General features: G+C 46.8%; 1 protein-coding gene across 4 annotated transcripts in view; it reads left to right on the top strand.

Annotated features, from left to right (window-relative positions):
- Window positions 1–24176, top strand: part of creb1b (cAMP responsive element binding protein 1b) — a 124619-nt gene that overhangs the window by 91246 nt on the left and 9197 nt on the right. For all 4 annotated transcript variants that reach the window (XM_072482782.1, XM_072482763.1, XM_072482771.1 and 1 more), the window contains 2 exons: window positions 18747–18886; window positions 22914–23096. In XM_072482782.1, the coding sequence (XP_072338883.1) occupies window positions 18747–18886; window positions 22914–23096 (323 nt within the window). The remainder of the gene's footprint in view (window positions 1–18746; window positions 18887–22913; window positions 23097–24176) is intronic.

Here is a 24176-nt window from a genome sequence, read left to right as displayed (position 1 = left end):
GGAAGTATTTGTTTTTCGGAGATGTTGATTGTCCCTAGGCCTCAAAGACAGAATGCGATGAGCCCTTTCCAACTTAATACACCCAGCTTTTAAATGGCAGCCAGTTCTCAAATAATTTAATAAGGGGCTTGCCCTCCACTCCTTTTGGCAAACCGACGACCCGGACATTTTTCTTCCAGCCTCGATTCTCCAGATCCTCCAAGGTTTCTGACATACTACGTAACTGGTTTTCCAAAGATTGCAAGCAGGCCTCAGCTGAGGAAGTTCATTCTCAACAGTCAGAATTCTCTCCTCCATTTCATCGAGCCTCTTATTAGTATTCTGCTGCTGAGTCTCATGGACACTAATATTCTGTGCTAACAAGCCGAGTTTATTGTCAATGACTTTAATGATGTTCACAGTCATCATCTGCAACGTCTTTGAGAGTGCCGGAGCAAGAGCCCACTTGAGGATCAGGTTGCCATATTGAGGAGTCCGCTCCACCCCAGTTCCATCTGACTGCTCCTTTTTGTCAACGGTTTCCTTGGGATTCTTCAGCATTTTGTCATCAACACTTCGTCAGAAATCTTCTGGGGACATACTATGGAGTATTCACTCCCATGTCGCATAAATAGGATAAATGAGAGGATTCAAGGATGAGTAACGCCAGAGCCCATGGAAGTGTTGCTATTCCCGTGCCTGCGTCACATGATGAGCCCTCTTGTTTTTTAATAACTGACTTGATTTCAGATTGAACTTCTGACTCTTGAGGGGTTTTAACCCAAAATGTTGTCCATCTCTGCAGCAGGTTCCTTCATAGAAAGTCTGGGATAACAGGCACAGGGAAACACCACCATCTGTGGGTCACATACCACCCTTGGATATATATCCATATTATTCATTGTTGCTGGGCCAAAATCCTGCAAATCTCTACCTAAAAGCATTGTGGGTGTACCTAGACTGCACTCGCGGCAGTGGATCCAGAAGGGAGCTCATGACCTCATTCTCACCACAATTAGGGGTGGGCAGTATATGCTTGCCAGTGACCTTACACAATGAATGAATAAAAACAGAGAGTTGCCTTAAGGCCAATTAGACAATAAAGTGAGCACCATTCATTTTCCTACCTCCCATCAACATAGGTGGCACAATGGTTAGCACTGCTCCCTCACAGCGCCAGAGACTCGGGTTCGATTCCGACCTCAGATAACTTGTGTGGACTTTGTACGCTCATCCTGTGTCTGCATGGATTTCCTCCGGGAATTCTGGTTTCCTCCCACAGTCCAAAATTATGCAGGTTAGGTGGATTGGCCATGATAAATTGCCCCTAGGTAGGGTTACGGGGATAGGGTGGGGGATTAGGCCTAGGTGGAGCGTTCTTTCAGAGGGTTGGTGCAGACTTGGTGGGCCAAATGACCTCCTCCTGCAATGTAGGGATTCTATGATGCTATAATTTTTTTTGTATTCCTTTATCAGACTTACAAAGCCAAAGCTCAGACTGGACAGGGGCAAATCCCTAATCCATCTCCTTGCCTGCTCCAAAAACCAAATCAAATTGAATCCAATTCATGGTCCCAACAAAAGAGACATACCAGATCCAAGCATTACACCTGACCTCACACTCTATCTTAGCCAAAAGGCCGCAAAGCGATACCATGAAGCTAAAATGGACAGGTTGCACAAATTATTGGCTGAGTAGATGAAGGCAGTGCCTGATGCACTGAACCATATGGCGAAGAAAAGATTCTGGGTTCCAATTCCAACTTGAGGGTGGGGGTGCATCTGCCAGGGCCGGGATGTAGCAGAGGGTGACCAGAGGATGGGCCATGGCGTTGGGGTGACCCACGGGACCAGGGCGGTGTCTTCTGTGCACCCCACTGACTACTCACTGTGGCCTGTGGTTGTGCAAAGTGACACAGGCCATATGGGTGCTCCCCCCACCCCCCACACACACAACTGGATGGCAATCTGTCAGCAGGGAAGCATATGGCCCACACAAGGACAATGCCCAAGTTAACCCCTAAAGGAGGACGCCGCAGAGTGTACATCTGGCATGGGTATCACCAGCCACACATGCCCTTGCCAGCAGGGACGGGTGCTGGGGCTAGAGGCCCCTGCGGTGCCGGGCACCGACGGGGCCAGGGGTGAAGTGTGGAGGGCAGACTGGCGGGGGAAAGGCCAGAGGAGTGGGGTGGGGAGGGGGACATGCAGGGGCTGCAGTGCAGGACGGGCCACCGTGTCAGCTCGGTGGACCTGGTTGGACAAACCATGCTAACCTGTCTGCCTTTCACTTCCGCAGACAATGGATTTGGGAATGCAACCAGAAATGGTGGCCTTCATCCTGGCCGCCGCAGCCCTGAGGGATGCACTGAGGCTGTTTGAGCAGGTGCTGCTCGAAGAGGGTCCTGCAACAGCGGGACTGCCCCAGAGGAACAGGAGGCTGCCGGTGAGGATGGAGAGCCAGTGTGTGACACATGGAACTGACCATGAGCTGCACGTCATGCACACCTGCGTTCAATACCCGGGCATGACTCCTTCATCCTGACATCTTTGAGATTCTTGGGCGATGGGTTATCCCCTGCGGTCGTGGTTGATGACATCTATCCAGCGGCCACAGACCGACGCGGAGACCTGCTGCAACGACACCCATGCAATGACCAGGGACGTGATCGAGCGAGGCTTCGGCATTCTGACAATGCATTCAGGTGCTGGACTGCTCTGGAGGGACCCTCCAATATAGTGTAGGAGAGCCTCCCACGTCGTGGTGGCCAGCCTGCGTCCTCCACAACATCGCGCAGCAGAGGGGCGACATGCTAGAGGAGGGGATGCCAGGCCTCATCCGATGAGGAGGATGCAGACGAGGGCCAGGATGGGCAGGGAATGGGACCTAGACAGGCACAGGAGGCTGCACAACATGTGTGCCCCAGCTGGCACGCACGGGACACTGTAATCGCCTTCAGGTTCACAGACTAGGGGGCTTGGCTGATGACCATGACCCCATGTGCGGGGTCCAACCTAGGGGCCCTGGCCTGTGATCACCTCCACCATCTGCCCATCTCTTCTCTCTCTCTCTCTCTCTCTTCCTCTCCGCCCATCCCTGACACCCTTCTGAAAGAACACTGAGGCAGGTTGGAACTTTTGTGCACAGGTGTTTCGTTTACAAAGAACATGTGAACGTCACTATAAAGATTTGTGCCCTAGGCATTAACGCCATCCTATGTTCTGCACCCGTGCCACTTTAACTGGTAACTATCTTACAGGCCCTAACGCTTACGTATAGGTGGATCCCCAGGCGGTGCATCAGGAGTGGAGGCAGCCTGCTGCGAATCCCACCCTGTGACCCGAGTCCCTTTTGGCGACTGTCCTCTGGAGTAACCAGGCCTGGGTGGGCCCGGCTGTCACTCTGGTGTCCCAAGTGGCGTGGTGCCACCCTGTTCTGCCTGTTGCCCACCAGGGACAGGGTGAGGGAGGAGGATCCGAGGTGATGCAGTGTTCCGACACTTCCCCTGCGGGAGTCACTGGCTTGGGTCCCATCAAAACCTCCTCCCTTGGTGTGCCTTGTGGCCCCTAGGCTACTCAGTGGGACTGGGGTGCAACCGGAGCAAACTCCTGGGACTTCTTCGCCACATGCCACTGGCAGTCCTGGAGGCCCATTCTCATCTCCATGCTCATGGCCATGGAGCACAGGGACTGGGCCACCTCCCTCTGGGACTGTGACACATCACTCAATGACTGGCACCTCCCTCCGGGACTGGTTCAGTTCAACCAGCATTCAGGCAATGCCGACGACACTCTCAGCCATAACACGTTGTGACTGGGCAAGCTCTGGAGCACCGCTGAAATGGCCAGGTGGCCCTGGTACATAGCTGCCTGTGATAGAGCAGCTCTGTCCTATGCCTCGGCCACCGCCCACACCGAATGCCCCAGGCCCTGGACATCCTGACACATGGCCGATACCTTCACCCAAGGCCTCCACCCTGGATGCCACCCGTTCAGTGTTGGCCTGGGTGGCACGCATTGGCAGCCCCACCTCCTGTCCCCGCAAGCAGTTGGACTCCTCCAACTGCACCTTTGATAATTTTTTTAAAATAAATTGTAGATCACCCAATTAATTTTTTCTAATTAAGGGATAATTTAGCGTGGCCAATCCACCTACACTGCACATCTTTGGGTTGTGGAGGTGAAACCACGCTAACACTGGGAGAATGTGCAAACTCCAAACGGTCAGTGACCCAGGGCCGGGATCGAACCTGGGACCTCAGCGCCGTGAGACAGCAATGTTAACCACTATGCCACCCTGCTGCCCCCCCCCCCCTTTGATAATAATCTTTATTGTCTCAAGTAGGCTCACATTAACACTGCAATGAAATTTTGTGAAAAGCCCCTCGTCGCCACATTCCGGCGCCTGTTCGGGAACACGGAGAATTTAGAATGTCCAAATTACCTAACTAGTCTTTCGGGACTTGTGGGAATAACCGGAGCACCCGGAGGAAACCCACGCAGACGGTGGGAGAATGTGGAGACTCCGCACAGACAGTGACCCAAGCGGGAGTCGAACCTGGGACCCTGGCGCTGTGAAGCAACAGTGCTAACCATTGTGCTGCAGTAGTGCCCCTACAGGTGCTGGACAGCTGCTGGCAGCCCCTAATGTAGTCCCAGACTCTGTGTCTGCATCTCCACTATCGTTGAGACTGCCCTATCCAGAAGCCCGAGACCTGTCTGGGTGGCAGCTAGTCCCTGGGGTCAGGGCACCCTCTGACCATCCGCCCCCTGGGGGGTTCCTACCTCCATCTGATGTACTGCAGCACATGAGTGGGGCGCACCAGATAGTGCCCATGGGTCTCTTCACTAAAGTGCTCAACCGAGGTGAGTGTCTCTGGGATGGTGGAGGGTATTGAAGACAGCTGTGACGGGAAGTCAGTGTCGTCCCAGACTGGCATTCCCGGATGTCTCTAGCTGGCTTTTGGGGCTCTCTTTGCTATCAGCCACCTCCTTGGAATGCTTGGGATTGGGGGCTGGGAACACCAGAAAGGCCTGTCGTGTCGCAGGTGATCCCGCAAGACATGCCGCATAATTGGATGGCGGGTTTGGGGGTGGGAGTCGTGCATGCCATGGGAAACCCAATGCAGCAGAGTCTCACTTGGTTGCTGATGGATCTCTGTGTCTATTTGGAACCTTGGATATTGGTTATCCCTTCTCAGTTCCCAAAAACAGAGGTCAAGTCTGTGTTTTTTGGCAAAGTCCACTTGTACTTTATTTGTCAGCTGTGCCACTGGTAAGTTTGTTTGCAATACAACATTTAGAAAGTTCCGACTAGCCCTGCAGCAAGCTAGTCAGATTGATTGTCTTTACGTTTACAGTAGTTGAGTTTTCATTCAATTACAGATTGTGGTAATTCTTCAAATCATAATACACAGGATAACATAATTATGTAATTTAAACAAAAGAAAGATGGTGATTAGCAAAAGCAAGCATAGGCATAGGTTTCAGAAATATAGATAGGGTGATTCCGGAATGAGTTTTTCCATCCCGGTAAGTGATTCTTAAGGAGATTATTATCTGAAGGTCCAGCCTTCTTTTCACTTCTGATTGGCTTTAACTAATTTATAATTCACTCAATTCGGTCAAACTGTCTGTCTATCAATTTAAGAGATATATGCATTTAAATATATTGGTGCCAATTTCCCATTCCATCGCTTGCCAATTTAATTAGAAAAACACAGTATTTGTTAAGAAATTATCAGTCCTAGACTGGCTGTTACTATAGAAACGGGACTACTCGTACTGGACAGCCACCCAGTGTTTACCATACAATGGGGCCTTTTAGCTAGTTGACGTCACTGGCCTTGCAGTCTCAAGCAACTTGCAAAATGTGAAACCTAAAAATTAAAGAGTATTATCTGGATTAACCCTTAGTGGATTCTCAGCTATTGTTGCACTGCAGTAATGCTTAATATGATTATAGTTAATTAATCTTAATGAGTTCTCAATTAAATCGCTATCATCTTCCCTTACTCTCATGGTTATAACTGATTAGAAAAGTCAATTTCTATCAGTTGCCCAATGCAGACCTCTGCCTCAGCGACTGCTCCATCTCCAGGCCCACCGACCAGGTCCAGTACGCACCCCTCCACTGCAGTGAGGGGCCGCAGGTCCGGTGGTCCACCTCCCGTATTCTGTCTCTCCCTATGGTTGTGGGCCGCCTACTCTTGTGGGGGGGGCAGCCAATGCATAGTGCGAGACAGTCAGATGCGGGCAAAAAATGGGCTGGGCAACTGGTACTCATTAACGGATCCTGAATTGCTCCGGGACCGGCGCCAATTTAGTTGTAGAGGCCAACTGATTCAGTCCCGGCGTCAACACTTAGTTTCTGAAATAGAGAATTTCGCCCATAGTTCCTGATTTTCACACTAGTGACCTCTTGTGCATGTATGGATGTCAAGTAATGAGATAGAGTACGGTTGTAATTTCCTCAATTGTGCTTTACTCTAACAAACCAACTTTCATAGTCTGGGTTCAAAGGCGAAACATGGTTGGTTTATGCAGATATTGGAGGGAGGCTGATGGCAGTGGAACAGTAGTTGCAACAGATATTTGAATTGGGCATCAAGTTAAACAGCAGCCAGCAGTAAAATATATTTACACACGAGTTATGTCATATATGCTTTACCTGAAGTTGGGGTGTTAGTTCAATGTCTCTTGATGCTTTATCCTGAGCTGTTTCCTTGGCAGTTTGTGTCAGTGGTGGTTTACCATTGCCCACCTGCTCTTGGTGGTAAGCTTAGGATGCAGGCCCCAAGTCTGCTTCTGCCAGAGCAGGAATCAAACTTGTACTATCGCCTTTATTCTTAAATACATTCAAGCCATCTAGGCAACTGAGCTAATTATTCCCTCACATGAACTATATTGGTCGAAAATATAAATCAGGGGCTTTCCCAGTTCAGTGTCCCCAATCCGTTCTTTGCCTGTAAACTGTTATGGGGTAGGGTTTAGAAAACTCCAAAGTATATCATGGAGTTCACCTGACCTACAGCTGTTTATAGATTTTGGTTACGATGAGCACAAGGGCCTGCCTTTCAGATGTTATTCAACTGAGGCCTTAAACACTTTTAATCAAAAACAGTTTATTCTACGAATTCAGTTAACATTTTTATAAGCACACACAGTGGATTTTTATCAACTACAAGCATAAATACCCCACAGAGCTACTATACTCTAGATATATTCCCCCTTAAACTGTTCCAATCTTAATAACAAGATCCCATAAACCAGAAAACCCTTTTCAAAGGTGTGGCCCAGCATATAGCACTCTTACTGTCTTTAAGACCAGCATATGGATAATCTTGTCCTTTCCAAACCAGCAGGTTTGAATTCTTTCCAGAAAACAGGTATCACTTTTAAATTATCACATAATCTGGAGACAGCTTTTAAAATGCAGAGAGACTCCAAGATCCTTGTCCGTCTGAATACAGCAGCCAAATGTGAAAAAAGCAAAAAACTCAGAGCCACACAAAGCTCCCAGCTCAAAAACAAAAGTAAAACTCAGAGCCACAGCCCCGCTCCACCCACACAATGACATCACCTAAGCCATGAGATAAGACAAAACATTTCTCAAAGGGACACTCCCATGACAAAACTAATGAGAACAAAGAAGCTCAAGGACATACCTTTTGTTCTAGCTCTCCCCTTTTACATTATGCCTGAATTTGCTCTGATTTTCTTTTAATGAGAGTTTTAAATGTTCACGTGCAGAAGAACTTCCCCGACTGACTAGGATAGAGTGAATTACAGAATAGCTCTGCAATGTTTTATACCAAACTTTGAGATCTCGCCAGAGTTATCTTGTTACTCCATGGTTTACAAGTTGTGTTCCAGTATGGCTTTTTGCCCACTTTTGTCGTCATTGCTTCCTCTGTATGCATTGAAGCTGCCCACTGCAGCAGATGTCACTGGAATGGTCCAGATGTGAAGAAAGCATCCATTTGAGGATCTGCATATCAAATCAACGGTGAAAACTGGCTCAAAGAAATTAAGAGTGATGTATCAGTTTCACACATCACCATTTTGCAATTATATAGCACCTTACATTTAGTAAAACATCCCAGGATACCTCACGCAATCATAATCCGGCAATTTTAATTTAAAAAAATTTCAGAGTACCCGATTATTTTTTTCCCAATTAATGGACAATTTAGTGTGGTCAATCCACCTAACCTGCACATCTTTGGATTGTGGGGGTGAAACCCACGCAGACGGGGAGAATGTGCAAACTTCACACAGACAGTGACCTGGGGCCGGGATCGAACCCGGGTCCTCAGTGGCGTGAGGTCTTCAAGGCTGCGGCCTTGGAAGCTGAAGGCATGGCCACCAGTGATGATCAAAAGAAACGGATGCCAAAGAAGCCAGAATCCGAGAAATGCAATATGTTTGGAGGATTGTAGAGCTAGATCATGTAACAAGTAAGGATATTGAAAGGGCTGATTTCCTGCTTTAAATGTATTATTGCTCGTGTTAAACCTGGCCCCCAGCTAGTCAACCCATCCAGTTCTTCCCTAGATTGCAAATCACAGAATTGTGGCGATATAGGAGGAGGCCATTTGGCTCATCGTGTCTGCACCAGCTCACCGAATGTGCAACTCCCCTCCTCCAACTACCCCAACCTTTTCCCCATAATCTTGCACATTCATAATTTTCTGATCCACAATCTTGATTCCCTTTTGAATGCTTCAATTGACTCCCAGGCAGTGCTCCAACCACCCACTATGTAAAAAAGTTTCATTCTGGATTCTTTCACAAGTGGAAATAGTTTCTCAGTGTCCACTCTGTCCAAATCTCTCATGAACTTGAATACTCAGAAATCTACTCTCAACCTTCTTTTCTCTGAGGAAAACAGTCCTAACCTCTCCAATCTTTCTTCATAATCAAAGTTTCTCATCCCTGGAACTGTTCTTGTGAATCTGCTGCACCCTTTCTAATGCCTTCACATCCTCCCTAGAGTGTGGCACGCAGAACTGATGCAATACTCCAGCTGAGACTTAACTAGTGTCCGGTACAAATTCAACATGCTCTTGTACTCTATGCCCCTCTTTATAAAACCCATTCAAAAGTTAAATCTGGAAATGGGGAGGTGGTGGCATTGTGGTATTGTCACTGAACTAGTAAATCAGAGACCCAGAGTAATGCTCTGGGGATCCAGGTTCAAATCCTGCCACTGCAATGGTGAAATTTGAATTCAATAAAAAGAAATCTGGAAGTAAAAGTCTAATGATGACCATGAAACAATCAATCATGTTGATTGCCGTAAAAACGCATCTGGTTCACTGATGTCCTTTAGGGAAGGAAATCTGCCATCCTTACCTGGTCTGGCCTACATGTGATTCCAGACCCACAGCAATGTGGTTCACTCTTAACTACCTCCTCAAGGGAATTGGGGATGGGCATTAAATGTTGGCCCTGCCTACGACGCCCACGTCCCATGAACAAATTTTTTTTAAAAAATTAATTACTAAGCAGGATTTTTAGAGAAGAACTTAGTCTGTATGTGGCATAATCTACCCATTCACATACCCATTCACACGGTAGCAAAAGGTGTCCAAATATATTATTGTTAGTTATCTAATGATTGCTAGAAAGCTGCAAATAGTTTTCTGTGGCTGCAGTCCACTGCAGCAATATAAAATGCCATTTAGTAAGCTACGTCATTAATCATTTGTAGGAAACACAATGAAGTAGCATCCATATAGAGATTTGCCACATCCTCAGGCCAATCAGTGCCCTCAAAACTAAGGAGTGGAATCAGTTGTTGGTGCCCCATTTTCATGCAGCAAAAATCACACCAATAATCAGTGTTTGATGGAGGAATGTGGCTGCAGAATACACTTAATGTATTCAATAATGTTGGTTCTATAAAACATTAGAGTAAGCTGAGGAATTGTCTTTTTTCAATGGTATATTTGTACTGTTTTGTCAGATGTGGTCTAAAAATTCATATCAAGAGACGGCACAGTGGTTAGCACTGCTGCCTCCCAGTGCCAAGGACACAGGTTCAATTCCGGCCTTGTCTGTGTGGAGTTTGTATTTTCTCCCCGTGTCTGCGTGGGTTTCCTCTGAGTGCTCCAATTTCCCCTCAGCCCAAAGATGCGCAGGTTAGGTGGATTGGCCTTGAAAATTACCCCTTAGTATCCAAACATGTGCAGGTTGGTTACATGTGGGATTACAGGGGTAACATGTGGGGTTACAGGGGTAGGGGGAGTGTGGCCTAGATGGAATGCTCTTTCGGAGCGTTGGTGCAGACTCGATGGACCAAATTTAATGGCCTCCTTCTGCACTGTCGGGGTACTCTATGATTCAATAGAAAAACATTCCCCTCAAGGATCGAACCCGAGAACCTGGAGCTGTGAAACAACTGTGCTAACCACGGTGCTACCGTGATGCCCCCCATTGACTGAGCCACAGATGGAGATATTAGACAAGTGACCAAAAGCTTGGTTGGAGAAAGACCATCAACCTGAAATGTTAACTTATTTCTCCACAAATGCTGAGTATTTCTAGCATTTTCTGTTTTTATGACCACAGGCTTGGTTGGTTTTGCAGAGCACCTTAAAGGAATAGAGTGAAGATGTGTGGGTTTGCGGGGGGGTGGGGGGGGGGGGGGAAGAGAGGATTCCAGTGGACAATATAGTCACCACTGGTGAGAGGATGGAAATCAGGCATGTGATTGAGTGCTCGATGCCAGAATTGAAAAGACACCGCTCACAAAGTAATATAGACAGGTTGAGTGAGCAGCAAGGTGGCAGATGAGTATAATGTGGGGAAGGGGGGTGAAGTTATACACTTTCAGTCGTAAGAATAAAAAAGCAGAATATTTTTGAAGCGGTGTGAAATTTGATAAATTGATGTTCACAGGGACTTGGATATGCTTGTACGTGGAAAACAAAATCAGTATACAGGTACAACAAGCAATTATGGGAGTTCAGGGACTCGGCCGATGCCCCTGACTCCTTCATGTGCGGGAAGTGTATCCAGCTGCAGCTCCTATTAGACCGCATGGCGGCTCTGGAGCTGCGGATGGACTCACTTTGGAGCATCCGCGATGCTGAGGAGGTCGTGGATAGCACGTTCAGTGAGTTGGTCACACCGCAGATTAGGATTGGTGAGGGAGACAGGGAATGGGTGACCAAAAGGCAGAGAAAGAGCAGGAAGGCAGTGCAGGTGTCCCCTACGGTCATCTCCCTCCAAAACAGGTATACCATTTTGGATACTGTTGGGGGAGATGACTCACCAGGGGAAGGCAGTAGTAGCCAGGCTCATGGCACCGTGGCTGGCTCTGCTGCACAGAAGGGCGGGAAAAAGACTGGCAGGGCTATAGTCATAGGGGATTCAATCGTAAGTGGAGTAGACAGGCGTTTCTGTGGTCGGGAATGAGGCTCTCGAATGGTATGTTGCCTCCCGGGTGCACGGGTCAGGGATGTCTCAGATCGGCTGCAGGACATACTGAAGGGGGAGGGTGAACAGCCAGTTGACGTGGTGCATATAGGCACCAACGATATAGGTAAAAAACGGGATGAGGTCCTACAATCAGAATTTAGGGAGTTTGGAGATAAGTTTAAAAAGTAGGACCTCAAAGGTAGTAATCTCAGGATTGCTACCAGTGCCACGTGACAGTCGGAGTAGAAATTCAAGAATAGTCAGAATGAATACGTGGCTTGAGAGATGGTGCAGGAGGGAGGAGTTCAGATTTTTGGGACATTGGAACCGGTTCTGCGGGTGCAGGAGGGAGGAGTTCAGATTTTTGGGACATTGGAACCGGTTCTGCGGGCGGTGGGACCATTACAAATGGGATGGTCTACCCCTGGGCAGGACTGGAACCAATGTCCTAGGGGGTGATTTTGCTAACACTGTTGGGGAGGTTTTAAACTAATGTGGCAGGGGGATGGGAACCAGGGGCGAAATTCTCCCGAAACGGCGCGATGTCCGCCGACTGGCGCCCAAAACGGCGCCAATCCGACCGGCATCGCGCCGCCCCAAAGGTGCGGAATGCTCCGCATCTTTGGGGGCCGAGCCCCAATATTGAGGGGCTAGGCCGGCGCCGGAGGAATTTCCGCCCCGCCAGCTGGCGGAAAAAGCCTTTGTTGCCCTGCCAGCTGGCGCGGAAATGACATCCCCGGGCGGCGCACGCGTGGGAGCGTCAGCAGCCGCTGACAGTTTCCCACACATGAGCAGTGGAGGGAATCTCTTCCGCCTCCGCCATGGTGGAGACTGTGGCGGAGGCGGAAGGGAAAGAGTGCCCCCACGGCACAGGCCTGCCCGCGGATCGGTGGGCCCCGATCGCGGGCCAGGCCACCGTGGGGGCGCCCCCCCAGAGCCTGCCCACGCGCCTTGTCCCGCTGTTCAAAAGGTGGTTTAATCCACGCCGGCGGGACAGGCAATTTATCGGCAGGACTTCGGCCCATCCGGGCCAGAGAATCGAGCGGGGGGCCAGCCAGCCGGCGCGGCCCGATTCCCGCCCCCGCCGAATATCCGGTGCCGGAGACTTCGGCAACCGGCGGGGGCGGGATTCACGGCAGCCCCCGGCGATTCTCCAACACGGCGGGGGGGTCGGAGAATGACGCCCCAGATTAGGAAGTTAGAGGTCAGTAAAGAGGCAGCAACTAAAGCCAGTAAGGTACTAGATAATAAACTCAATGTGACTAAGGGGAAGAGTATACAGGGAAGAGATGAAGAACACAAAAGGACAGGTGGTCTGAGGTGCATTTGTTTCATAGTACATAGAAAATACAGCACAGAACAGGCCCTTCGGCCCACGATGTTGTGCCGAACCTTTGTCCTAGATTAATCATAGATTATCATTGAATTTACAGTGCAGAAGGAGACCATTCGGCCCTTTGAGTCTGCACCGGCTCTTGGAAAGAGCACCCTACACAAACTCAACACCTCCACCCAACACCAAGGGCAATTTGGACATTAAGGGCAATTTACCATTGGCCAATTCACCTAACCCGCACATCTTTGGACTGTGGGAGGAAACCGGAGCACCCGGAGGAAACCCACGCAGACACGGGGAGGACGTGCAGACTCCGCACAGACAGTGACCCAAGCCGGAATCGAACCTGGGACCCTGGTGCTGTGAAGCAATTGTGCTATCCACAATGCTACCGTGCCTTCCTTGAGAACAAATAAATCTACACTATATCATTTTACCGTAATCCATGTACCTATCCAATAGCTGCTTGAAGGTCCCTAATGTTTCCGACTCAACTACTTCCACAGGCAGTGCATTCCATGCCCCCACTACTTTCTGGGTAAAGAACCTACCTCTGATATCCCTCCTATATCTTCCACCTTTCACTTTAAATTTATGTCCCCTTGTAATGGTTTGTTCCACCCGGGGAAAAAGTCTCTGACTGTCTATCTATTCCCCTGATCATCTTATAAACCTCTATCCACCTCTATCAAGTCGCCCCTCATCCTTCTCCGTTCTAATGAGAAAAGGCCTAGCACCCTCAACCTTTCCTCGTAAGACCTACTCTCCATTCCAGGCAACATCCTGGTAAATCTTCTTTGCACCTTTTCCAAAGCTTCCACATCCTTCCTAAAATGAGGCGACCAGAACTGTACACAGTACTCCAAATGTGGCCTTACCAAAGTTTTGTACAGCTGCATCATCACCTCACAGCTCTTAAATTCAATCCCTATTTAATGAACGCGAGCACACCATAGGCCTTCTTCACAGCTCTATCCACTTGAGTGGCAACTTTCAAAGATGTATGAACATAGACCCCAAGATCTCTCTGCTACTCCACATTGCCAAGAACTCTACCGTTAACCCTGTATTCCGCATTCATATTTGTCCTTCCAAAATGGACAACCTCACACTTTTCAGGGTTAAACTCCATCTGCCACTTCTCAGCCCAGCTCTGCACCCTATCTATGTCTCTTTGCAGCTGACAACAGCCCTCCTTACTATCCACAACTCCACCAATCTTCGTATTGTCTGCAAATTTACTGACCCACCCTTCAACTCCCTCATCCAAGTCATTAATGAAAATCACAAACAGCAGAGGACCCATAACTGATCCCTGAGGTACGCCACTGGTAACTGGGATCCAGGCTGAATATTTGCCATCCACCACCACTCTCTGACTTCTATCGGTTAGCCAGTTCGTTATCCAACTGGCCAAATTTCCCACTATCCCATTGCTAATGTTTCAATGCGAGAAGTGGAGCAGGTAAGGCAGATGAACTTAGGGCTTGGAATTAGTACCTGGGAATATGATGTTATTGGTATTACTGAGACTTGGTTGAGGGAAGGGCAAGACTGGCAACTAAATATCCCAGATTATAGATGCTTCAGGAGGGATAGAGAGGGAGGTAAAAGGGGTGGAGGAGTTGCATTACTGGTCAGAGATGATATCACAACTGATTAAGGAGGGCACGATGGAGGATTCGAGACTGAGGCAATATGGGTAGAGCTAAGAAATAGGAAGGATGCAGTAACATTGTTGGGACCTTACTACAGGCCTCCCAAAAGCAAGCGTGAAGTAGGTACAAATATGTAGACAGATTATAGAAAAATGTAGGAGCAAAAGGGTGGTCGTGATGGGAGATTTTAACTTCCCCAACATTGAATGGGACTCATGTAGTGTTGGAGGCTTAGATGGCCAGAATTTCTAAGGAGCAGCCAGGAGAGTTTTTTAGAGCAGTATGTAAATAGTCCAACTCGGGAAGGGGCCATACTGGACCTGGTATTGGGGAATGATCCCGGCCAGGTGGTTGAAGTTTCAGTCGGTGATTACTTTGGGAATAGCAATCACAATTCCGTAAGTTTTAGAATACTCATGGACAAAGACGAGAGTGGTCCTAAAGGAAGAGTGCTAAATTGGGGAAAGGCCAAGTATAACAAAATTCGGCAGGAGCTAGGGAATGTGGATTGGGAGCAGCTGTTTAAGGGTAAATCCACATTTGAAATGTGGGAGTCTTTTAAGGAAAGGTTGATTTGAGTGCAGGACAGCCATGTCCCTGTGAAAATGAGGGATAGAAATGGCAAGATTAGGGAACCATGGATGACGGGTGGAATTGTGAGACTAGCTAAGATGAAAAAGGAAGCATGCATAAGATCTAGGCGACTTAAATCTGATGAAGCTTTGGAGGAATATCGGGAAAGTAGGACAAATCTCAAACGCGCAATAAAGAGGGCTAAAAGGGGTCATGAAGTATCTTTGGCTAACAGGCTTAAGGAAAATTCCAAAACCTTTTATTCGTATATAAGGAGCAAGAGGGTAACTAGAGAAAGGATTGGCCCACTCAAAGACAAAAGAGGGAATTTATGTGTGGAGTCAGAGGAAACGGGTGAGATTCTTAATGAGTACTTTGCATCGGTATTCACCATGGAGAGGAACATGACTGATGTTGAGGCTAGGGATGGATGTTTAAATACTCTAGGTCAAGTCGGCATAAGAAAGGGGGAAGTTTTGGGTATTCTAAAAGGCATTAAGGTGGACAAGTCCCCAGATCCGGATGGGATCTATCCCAGGTTTCTGAGGGATGCGAGGGCCGAAATAGCTGGGGCCTTATCAGATATCTTTGCAGCACCCTTGAGCACGGGTGAGGTCCCAGAGGACTGGAGAATTGCTAATGTTGTCCCTTTGTTTAAGAAGGGAAGCAGGGATACTCCAGGGAATTGTAGACCTGTGAGCTTGACGTTAGTGGTAGGCAAATTGTTGGAGAAGATACTGAGGAATAGGATCTATTCACATTTGGAAGAAAATAGACTTATCAGTGATAGGCAGCATGGTTTTGTGCAGGGAAGGTCATGTCTTACTAACCTAATAGAATTCTTTGAGGGAGTGACAAAGTTAATTGACGATAGAAGGGCTGTAGATGTCATATACATGGACTTCAGTAAGGTGTTTGATAAAGTTTCCCATGGCAGGTTGATGGAAAAAGTGAAGTCGTATGGGGTTCAGGGTGTACTAGCTAGATGGATAAAGAACTGGCTGGGCAACAGGAGACAGAGAGTAATGGTGGAAGGGGGTGTTTCAAAATGGAGAAAGGTGACTAGTGGTGTTCCACAGGGATCCGTGCTCGGACTACTGTTTTTTGTGATATACATAAATGATCTGGAAGAAGGTATAGGTGGTCTGATTAGCAAGTTTGCAGATGATACTAAGATTGGTGGAGTTGCAGATAGCGAGGAGGACTGTCAGAGAATACAGCAAAACATAGATAGATTGGAGAGTTGGGCAGAGAAATGGCAGATGGAGTTAAATCCAGGCAAATGCGAGGTGATTTTGGAAGATCTAATTCAAGAGCGGACTATACGGTCAATGGAAGAGTCCTGGGGAAAATTGATATACAGAGAGATCTGGGAGTTCAGGTCCATTGTACCCTGAAGGTGGCAACGCAGGTCGATAGAGTGGTTAAGAAGGCATACAGCATGCTTGCCTTCATCGGAAAGGGTATTGAGTACAAGAGTCGGCAGGTCATGTTACAGTTGTATAGGACTTTGGTTAGGCCACATTTGAAATACTGCGTGCAGTTCTGGTTGCCACATTACCAGAAGAATGTGGATGCTTTAGAGAGGGTGCAGAGGAGGTCCACCAGCTTGTTGCCTGGTATGGAGGGTGCTAGCTATGAAGAAAGGTTGAGTAGATTAGGATTGTTTTCGTTGGAAAGAAGCAGGTTGAGGGGGAACCTGATTGAGGTCTACAAAATTGACAGGGTGGATAGCAACAAGCTTTTTCCAAGAGTGGGGGTGTCAATTACAAGGGGTCACGATTTCAAGGTAAGGGGGGAAAGTTTATGGGAAATGTGCGTGGAAAGTTTTTTACGCAGAGGGTGGTGGGTGCCTGGTTCGCTTTGCCAGCGGAGCTGGTAGAGGCGGGCACGATAGCATCATTTAAGATGCATCTAGACAGATATATGAACCGGCGGGGAACAGAGGGAAGTAGATCCTTGGAAAACAGAAGACAGGTTTCAATAAAGGATCTGGATCAGCGCAGGCTGGGAGGGCCGAAGGGCCTGTTCTTGTGCTGTAATTTTCTTCTTGTTCAAATGGCATTTTGGCCTTTATCAGAAATGGATTGGAACGCAGGTTTAAAAAAAAGTCTAAAAATACTACCATTGTGCAAGGTATTGGTGAGACCACATTTGGAATACTATGTGCAGTTTTGAAAAAAAAAAATGTAAATCACTTATTGTCACAAGTAGGCTTCAAATGAAGTTACTGTGCAAAGCCCCTAGTCGCCACATTCCGGCCAATTCAATCATTCCAATCCATTTGTGTGCCAATAGGTCTGGTGCTATTCAGCTAGAAAAGACATAGCTTTAGAGCAGTTTTGGTCTTCATATTTGAGGAAGTATATTGAATTGAAAGCAGCACATCCCCACAACCCAAAGATATGCAGGGTAGGTGGACTGGCCACGCTAAATTGCCCCTTAATTGGAAAAAATATTTGGGTACTTTAAAAAAATTTAAAGTACAGGAAAGGTTTGCTAAACTGGTCCCTGGAATAGGGTGGGTTGTCCAATGATGAGAGACTAAGTAAATTGGACCTATATTCTCTGCTGTTTAGAAGAATGAGAGGCAATCTCATTGAAACAAGATTCTGAAGGGGCTTGATAGGGTAGATGCCAAGGAATTATTTCTCCTGGTTGGGGAATCTGGACCCAGGAGGTGCAGTTTCAGGATAAGGGACAGAGCATTTAGGACTGAGATGAGAGGACATTTCTTTACTCAGAGGGTTGTAAATCTTTGGAATCCTCTACCCTCTAGGATTGTGACTGTATTCAAGCTTTTAATAGGCAGATTTTCCTTCTCTCAAGAAATCGAGGGATTTGGGAACGAGTAGGAAAGTGAAGCTGTAGCCCAAGATCAGTCATTGTATTGAATGACAGAGCAGGCAGAACAGACTATTTAGTCTTCTCCTGTTCCTATTTTTTTTGTATTCTTATCTCTCAGGGTTGTTGTATTGGGCACGGTTAGCAAGATGGGAAGTGGTGAGGCCATGGAGGGATTCGAACTAGGATGGGAATTCTAAACTTGAGGTATTACAGGACTGGGAGCCAATGTAAGTCAGCAGGATGATAAATGAACCCCTGGTGCTATTCAGCTAGAAAAGACATAGCTTTAGAGCAGTTTACTGCCATCAATATTTCTGATGTGGAGATGCCGGCATTGGACTGGGGTGAGCACAGTAAGAAGTCTTACAACACCAGGTTAAAGTCCAACAGGTTTGTTTCGATGTCACTAGCTTTCGGAGCGCTGCTCCTTCCTCAGGTGAATGAAGAGGTATGTTCCAGAAACACACATGTAGACAAATTCAAAAATGCCAAACAATGCTTGGAATGCGACCATTAGCAGGTGATTAAATCTTTACAGATCCAGAGATGGGGTAACCCCAGGTTAAAGAGGTGTGAATTGTATCAAGCCAGGACAGTTGGTAGGATTTCGCAGGCCAGATGGTGGGAGATGAATGTAATGCGACATGAATCCCAGGTCCCGGTTGAGGCCGCACTCGTGTGCGGAACTTGGCTATAAGTTTCTGCTCGGCGACCCTGCGTTGTCGCGCGTCCAATATTTCTGGAATACGGTTTTGTCCAACTTTCTTTTTGTTCTGAAATATCTTCTGTTAAAAGTTAAACATGATTTAACGTTTGGTCAGTTCAGAAGGAGTTATTTGCTGCATTTATATCTTAGCTTGAGTCTATAAATGAGAGATTTTCTTGCGTGTTCCTAATCAGATTCTCTTATTGCGTTCCCTTTTCAGGAAAATTCTGAACGAACTCTCTTCTGACACCCCTGGTGTGCCAAGAATCGATGAGGAGAAATCAGAAGAAGAGTCTGTCTCAACAGTTACTACAATGACGATGCCAACCCCAATTTATCAGACCAGCAGCGGACAGTACAGTATGTACAAGTTTCATTACGTAGCCTGAAAGAAATGCTACCATTTCACTGAAATTAACCCATTGTCAGGGCTGAGAACTTTATATAAGGCAATTAAAGTGTGACAATTGCTGCGCAGCATGGTTTCATATAATGTTTCCTACATGACATCAGTGACTAAACTTCAACTTCATTAACTCTAAAGTATTTTGGAACATCCTGAGATTGTGAAAGGCAGCATATAAATGCAAGTTTGTCTTTCCTTCAAATTTGTTTTACATAAAGATTACAGCATAGGAGCAGGCCATTCTCTGGTCTGTTCTAGTGTTTGAGCCACTTCCCATCCTTATCAAATCATGTTTGAATATCCTTCTGTTCCTTTCTCCCTCAAGTACCTATCTAGCTTACTCCTTAAATGCTTCTAATCTATTTGTCTTTACTGTGGTAAGTTCTATATTCTAACCATTCTTTGTATACAGAAATACCTCCCAAATTAATCACTGGATTTATTAGTGTCTGTCAAACCAAGCTACTTCAGCCAGTACACTCTGATTTCCCATGTGCCTGAGAAGGGAGTTCACATAAAATTAAGGAGGCTCATGTGCTGTGTCCGGATCTGCTGAGAGTGGAACAATCCAGTGCTCCGAACACTTATGAGTGTTGTCAATTTGCAGGACCGGGACCAGGAGATGCTGAGAGATTATGATCTCACCTTGGCTTATTTATTTGTATCCCTCTCTGACCGATGCAGCCCTTCAAAAGTAAATGAAACCGAAGTCAAAGTGCAAAGATATGTGGCGATTACAATTGAAATGGTTAACGGGTGCTGACCAATTTTTGTATTGATAGCCCAGAATGTTATCGCAAAATGATATACAAACTCTGGTCTCTGGTACATCCCCAATTTTCACCACTTTATCGTTAGTGGACATGCCTTAAAGCCGCCTTGATCCTAAGCTATGAAATTCCCTTCTGAAATCTCTCCGCCTCCAAAACCTCTACACTTCCTAACTTCTTTCACTTCCAGGGCGGCATGTGGCGCAGTGGATAGCACTGGGCCTGCGGCACTGAGGACCCGGGTTCAAATCCCAGCCATGGGTCACTGTCCATGTGGAGTTTGCACATTCTCCCCATGTCTGCATGGGTTTTACCCCCACAACCCAAAGATGTGCAGGTTAGGTGGATTGGCCACACTAAATTGCCCCTTAATTGGAAAAAAAATAATTGGGTACTCTAAATTTTAAAAAAAACTTCTTTCTCTTCCTTTAAGATGCTCCTTGAAACCCCACCCTCTTTGATCATGCTTTTGGTCACTTGTCTTAATATCTCCGATGTGATTCAATGTCACATTTTGTCTAATAACATTCCTGAGAAGCACCTTGGGGCATTAAAATAAATATTTTATTCTCCTTTTTCAGATTTTCTCCCACCAACAATAAACAATAATCAGTGACAAATACAATGTCAATCCCCATATCAACAACAACAATCCCATCCTCCCACCAGACCCCCAAACAGCAGCCCTCAAGTTAGCGTAAACAAATAACAAAAAGGAATCTGGAATCATTTATAGTCACCATTAGAACAAAGAAATGTACAGCACAGGAACAGGCCCTCCAAGCCCGTGCCGACCATGCTGCCCGACTAAACTACAATCTTCTACACTTCCTGGGTCCGTATTCCTCTATTCCCATCCTATTCATGTATTTGTCAAGATTCCCCTTAAATGTCACTATCGTCCCTGCTTCCACCACCTCCTCCGGTAGCGAGTTCCAGGCACCCACTACCCTCTGCGTAAAAAAAACTTGCCTCGTACATCTACTCTAAACCTTGCCCCTCTCACCTTAAACCTATGCCCCCTAGTAATTGACCCCTCTACCCTGGGGAAAAGCCTCTGACTATCCACTCTGCCTATGCCCCTCATAATTTTGTAGACCTCTATCTGGTCTCCCCTCAACCTCCTTCGTTCCAGTGAGAACAAACCGAGTTTATTCAACCGCTCCTCATAGCTAATGCCCTCCATACCAGGCAACATTCTGGTAAATCTCTTCTGCACGCTCTCTAAAGCCTCCACATCCTTCTGGTCGTGTGGCGACCAGAATTGAACACTATACTCCAAGTGTGGCCTAACTAAGGTTCTATACAGCTGCAACATGACTTGCCAATTCTTATACTCAATGCCCCGGCCAATGAAGGCAAGCATGCCGTATGCCTTCTTGACTACCTTCTCCACCTGTGTTGACCCTTTCAATGACCTGTGGACCTGTACTCCTAGATCTCTTTGACTTTCAATACTCTTGAGGGTTCTACCATTCACTGTATATTCCCTACCTGCATTAGACCTTCCAAAATGCATTACCTCACATTTGTCCGGATTAAACTCCATCTGCCATCTCTCCGCCCAAGTCTCCAAACAATCTAAATCCTGCTGTATCCTCTGACAGTCCTCATCGCTATCCGCAATTCCACCAACCTTTGTGTCGTCTGCAAACTTACTAATCAGACCAGTTACAATTTCCTCCAAGCCATTTATATATACTACAAAGAGCAAAGGTCCCAGCACTGATCCCTGTGGAACACCACTGGTCACAGCCCTCCAATTAGAAAAGCATCCTTCCATTGCTACTCTCTGCCTTCTATGACCTAGCCAGTTCTGTATCCACCTTGCCAGCTCACCCCTGATCCCGTGTGACTTCACCTTTTGTACTAGTCTACCATGCGGGACCTTGTCAAAGGCCTCACTGAAGTCCATATAGACAACATCCACTGCCTTACCTGCATCAATCATCTTAGTGACCTCCTCGTAAAACTCTATCAAGTTAGTGAGACACGACCTCCCCTTCACAAAACCATGCTGCCTCTCACTAATACGTCCATTTGCTTCCAAATGGGAGTAGATCCTGTCTCGAAGAATTCTCTCCAGTAATTTCCCTACCACTGAAGTAAGGCTCACCGGCCTGTAGTTCCCTGGATTATCCTTGCTACCCTTCTTAAACAGAGGAACAACATTGGCTATTCTCCAGTCCTCCGGGACATCCCCTGAAGTCAGTGAAGATCCAAAGATTTCTGTCAATGCCTCAGCAATTTCCTCTCCAGCCTCCTTCAGTATTCTGGGGTAGATCCCATCAGGCCCTGGGGACTTATCTACCGTAATATTTTTTAAGACACCCAACACCTTGTCTTTTTGGATCTCAATGTGACCCAGGCTATCTACACACCAGGCTATCTTAACATATACAGTCCCCCCCACCCCACCCGAATGTTCGATGTGCATAATGAATAACACCCATGAATTGTAGAACCCTTCCATCCTTCCCCTCAGTTCAAACTTAACCTTCTCAAGAGTTAAGATTTCCAGCAGGTCCCCCCGCCACGCCAAGGCACAGGGTGGAGAGCTTGATCTCCATCCCAACAGGATCCGCCTTTAGGCGATCAATGAGGCGAAGGCTATGTCTGCCTCTGCACCCGTTTCCAACCCCAGCTGGTCCGAAACCCTGAATATGGCCTCCTGGGGGCCCAGGTCCAGTTTCACGTGCACCACTTTAGAAACTACTCTAAAATCCTCCTTCCAGTAATCCTCTAGCTTTGGACAGGATCAGAACATATGAACGTGGTTTGCGGGGGCCCCTCACAACGTTCACACACATCTTCTACCCCCTCAAAGAGCCGACTCATCCTCGTGAGGTGCGCTCTATATACCACCTTCAGCTGTATCAGCCCCAACCTCGCGCACAAGGTGGAGGCGCTCTTGGGGCATTTTAATATGTTAAATGCATGATTTAACTACAATTTTTTCTTGCTGCAGACTGAAATTGTAGTTGATAAAAAGACTGCAGAAATATTCAGATTTTATACTTATAGCAGACTTGCCTGTTTTCAATTGCAGATTGGGGAAGAGGGCTAAAGAAATTTTTTCTCCCCGCTCAGCCCAAATAAGAACTACTTTTAACAGTCACCAGTGAAATAAAGAGGCATCACTGAGTGTAACAATTAAACAGGGACATGAATTCAGAAAGTTTCCATTAACCTAATTCTTCACTGTTGCCAGTTGCTATCACACAGGGAGGAGCAATCCAGCTAGCCAACAATGGCACAGATGGGGTGCAGGGTCTCCAGACGCTAACAATGAGTAACGCAGCGACGGCCCAGGGTGGAGCAGCCATTGTACAGTATGCCCAGAGTCCTGATGGACAGCAGATCTTTGTGCCGGGAAGCCAAGTGGTTGTACAAGGTGAGTCATTTTGTTAGGAACTGTCTAAGTTTACAGTTCTCGTGCACGGTGGCAGCCTTGACTGTGGCAAACTAATTTTGTCATGCAGCTAACAAGTCCAGCGAGTCGGATTATAAAGTCACTCGTGCCCCATGCCACTCTGCTGAGATCAAAGATGCTCGACCTGAGCTTTGCTAAATCAATCAATTTGTGTATAAATGAATGCTTAGAAAAGCTACACAATGCTTAATAATGCCAGTGTATGCTGTGCCATCATGGTGCTTAGCTGAGAGCAGGAACGTGATGTACAAGATATTGCAAGTCTTGTGCTTATGACCTGTGATTCTGTGGCACATCCTAATCGCAGTGTTTCACCAAAGTCAATTAAAGTGTTCATTTTACTGTGTGACCACTGATTTTTATCTCTGTTTCGCATCCTGTTTTGTATTTGTTAAATTTTGAATCATTTTAAGACAAGAAGAGAATTAAATAATGTACCATAGAATCAAACAGCAAAGTAGGGGGACATTCAATCCATTATGTCTACACTACCTCCTTGGACGAGCCATGCAATTGGTTTCATTCCTTGTTCTTTCCCCCATATCCCTGCAAATGTTTTCTCCTTGTACCCAATTTTGAAAATTGCTATTGAACCCGCTTTCATAGCCCTTTCAGGCAGTGCATTTCAGGCCAGAACAATTTGTTTAAGCATTTTATGTTTTTTTTTTAAATCCAATGTTGTAATAACATGAGTTGCTTGGCACTCTTGTATCTGCTGTTGAGGGTGGAGTGGTCAGTGCTCTAAAGTTTCCTCAAGTGCTGTCACTTTGGAGCTCTAAGGACAGGCATTCTGGGGAGCAGGAAAAAGGTGTTTATTTTTCTCCCTTCCTGCTACGTGCAGCAGTTAAAGATAAGACCATAAGACATAGGAGCAGAATTAGGCCACTCGGCCCATCGAGTCTGCTCCCCCATTCAATCATGGCTGATATTTTTCTTATCCCCATTCTCCTCCCTTCTCCCATAACCCCTGATCCCCTTATTGATCAAGAACCTATCTATCTCTGTCTTAAAGACACTGATTTGGCCTCCATCGTCTTCTGT

The sequence above is a fragment of the Scyliorhinus torazame genome, chromosome 2 (genome assembly GCF_047496885.1).
Source record: "Scyliorhinus torazame isolate Kashiwa2021f chromosome 2, sScyTor2.1, whole genome shotgun sequence".
NCBI lineage: Eukaryota > Metazoa > Chordata > Chondrichthyes > Carcharhiniformes > Scyliorhinidae > Scyliorhinus > Scyliorhinus torazame.
This window is presented reverse-complemented; position numbering and strand designations above follow the sequence as displayed.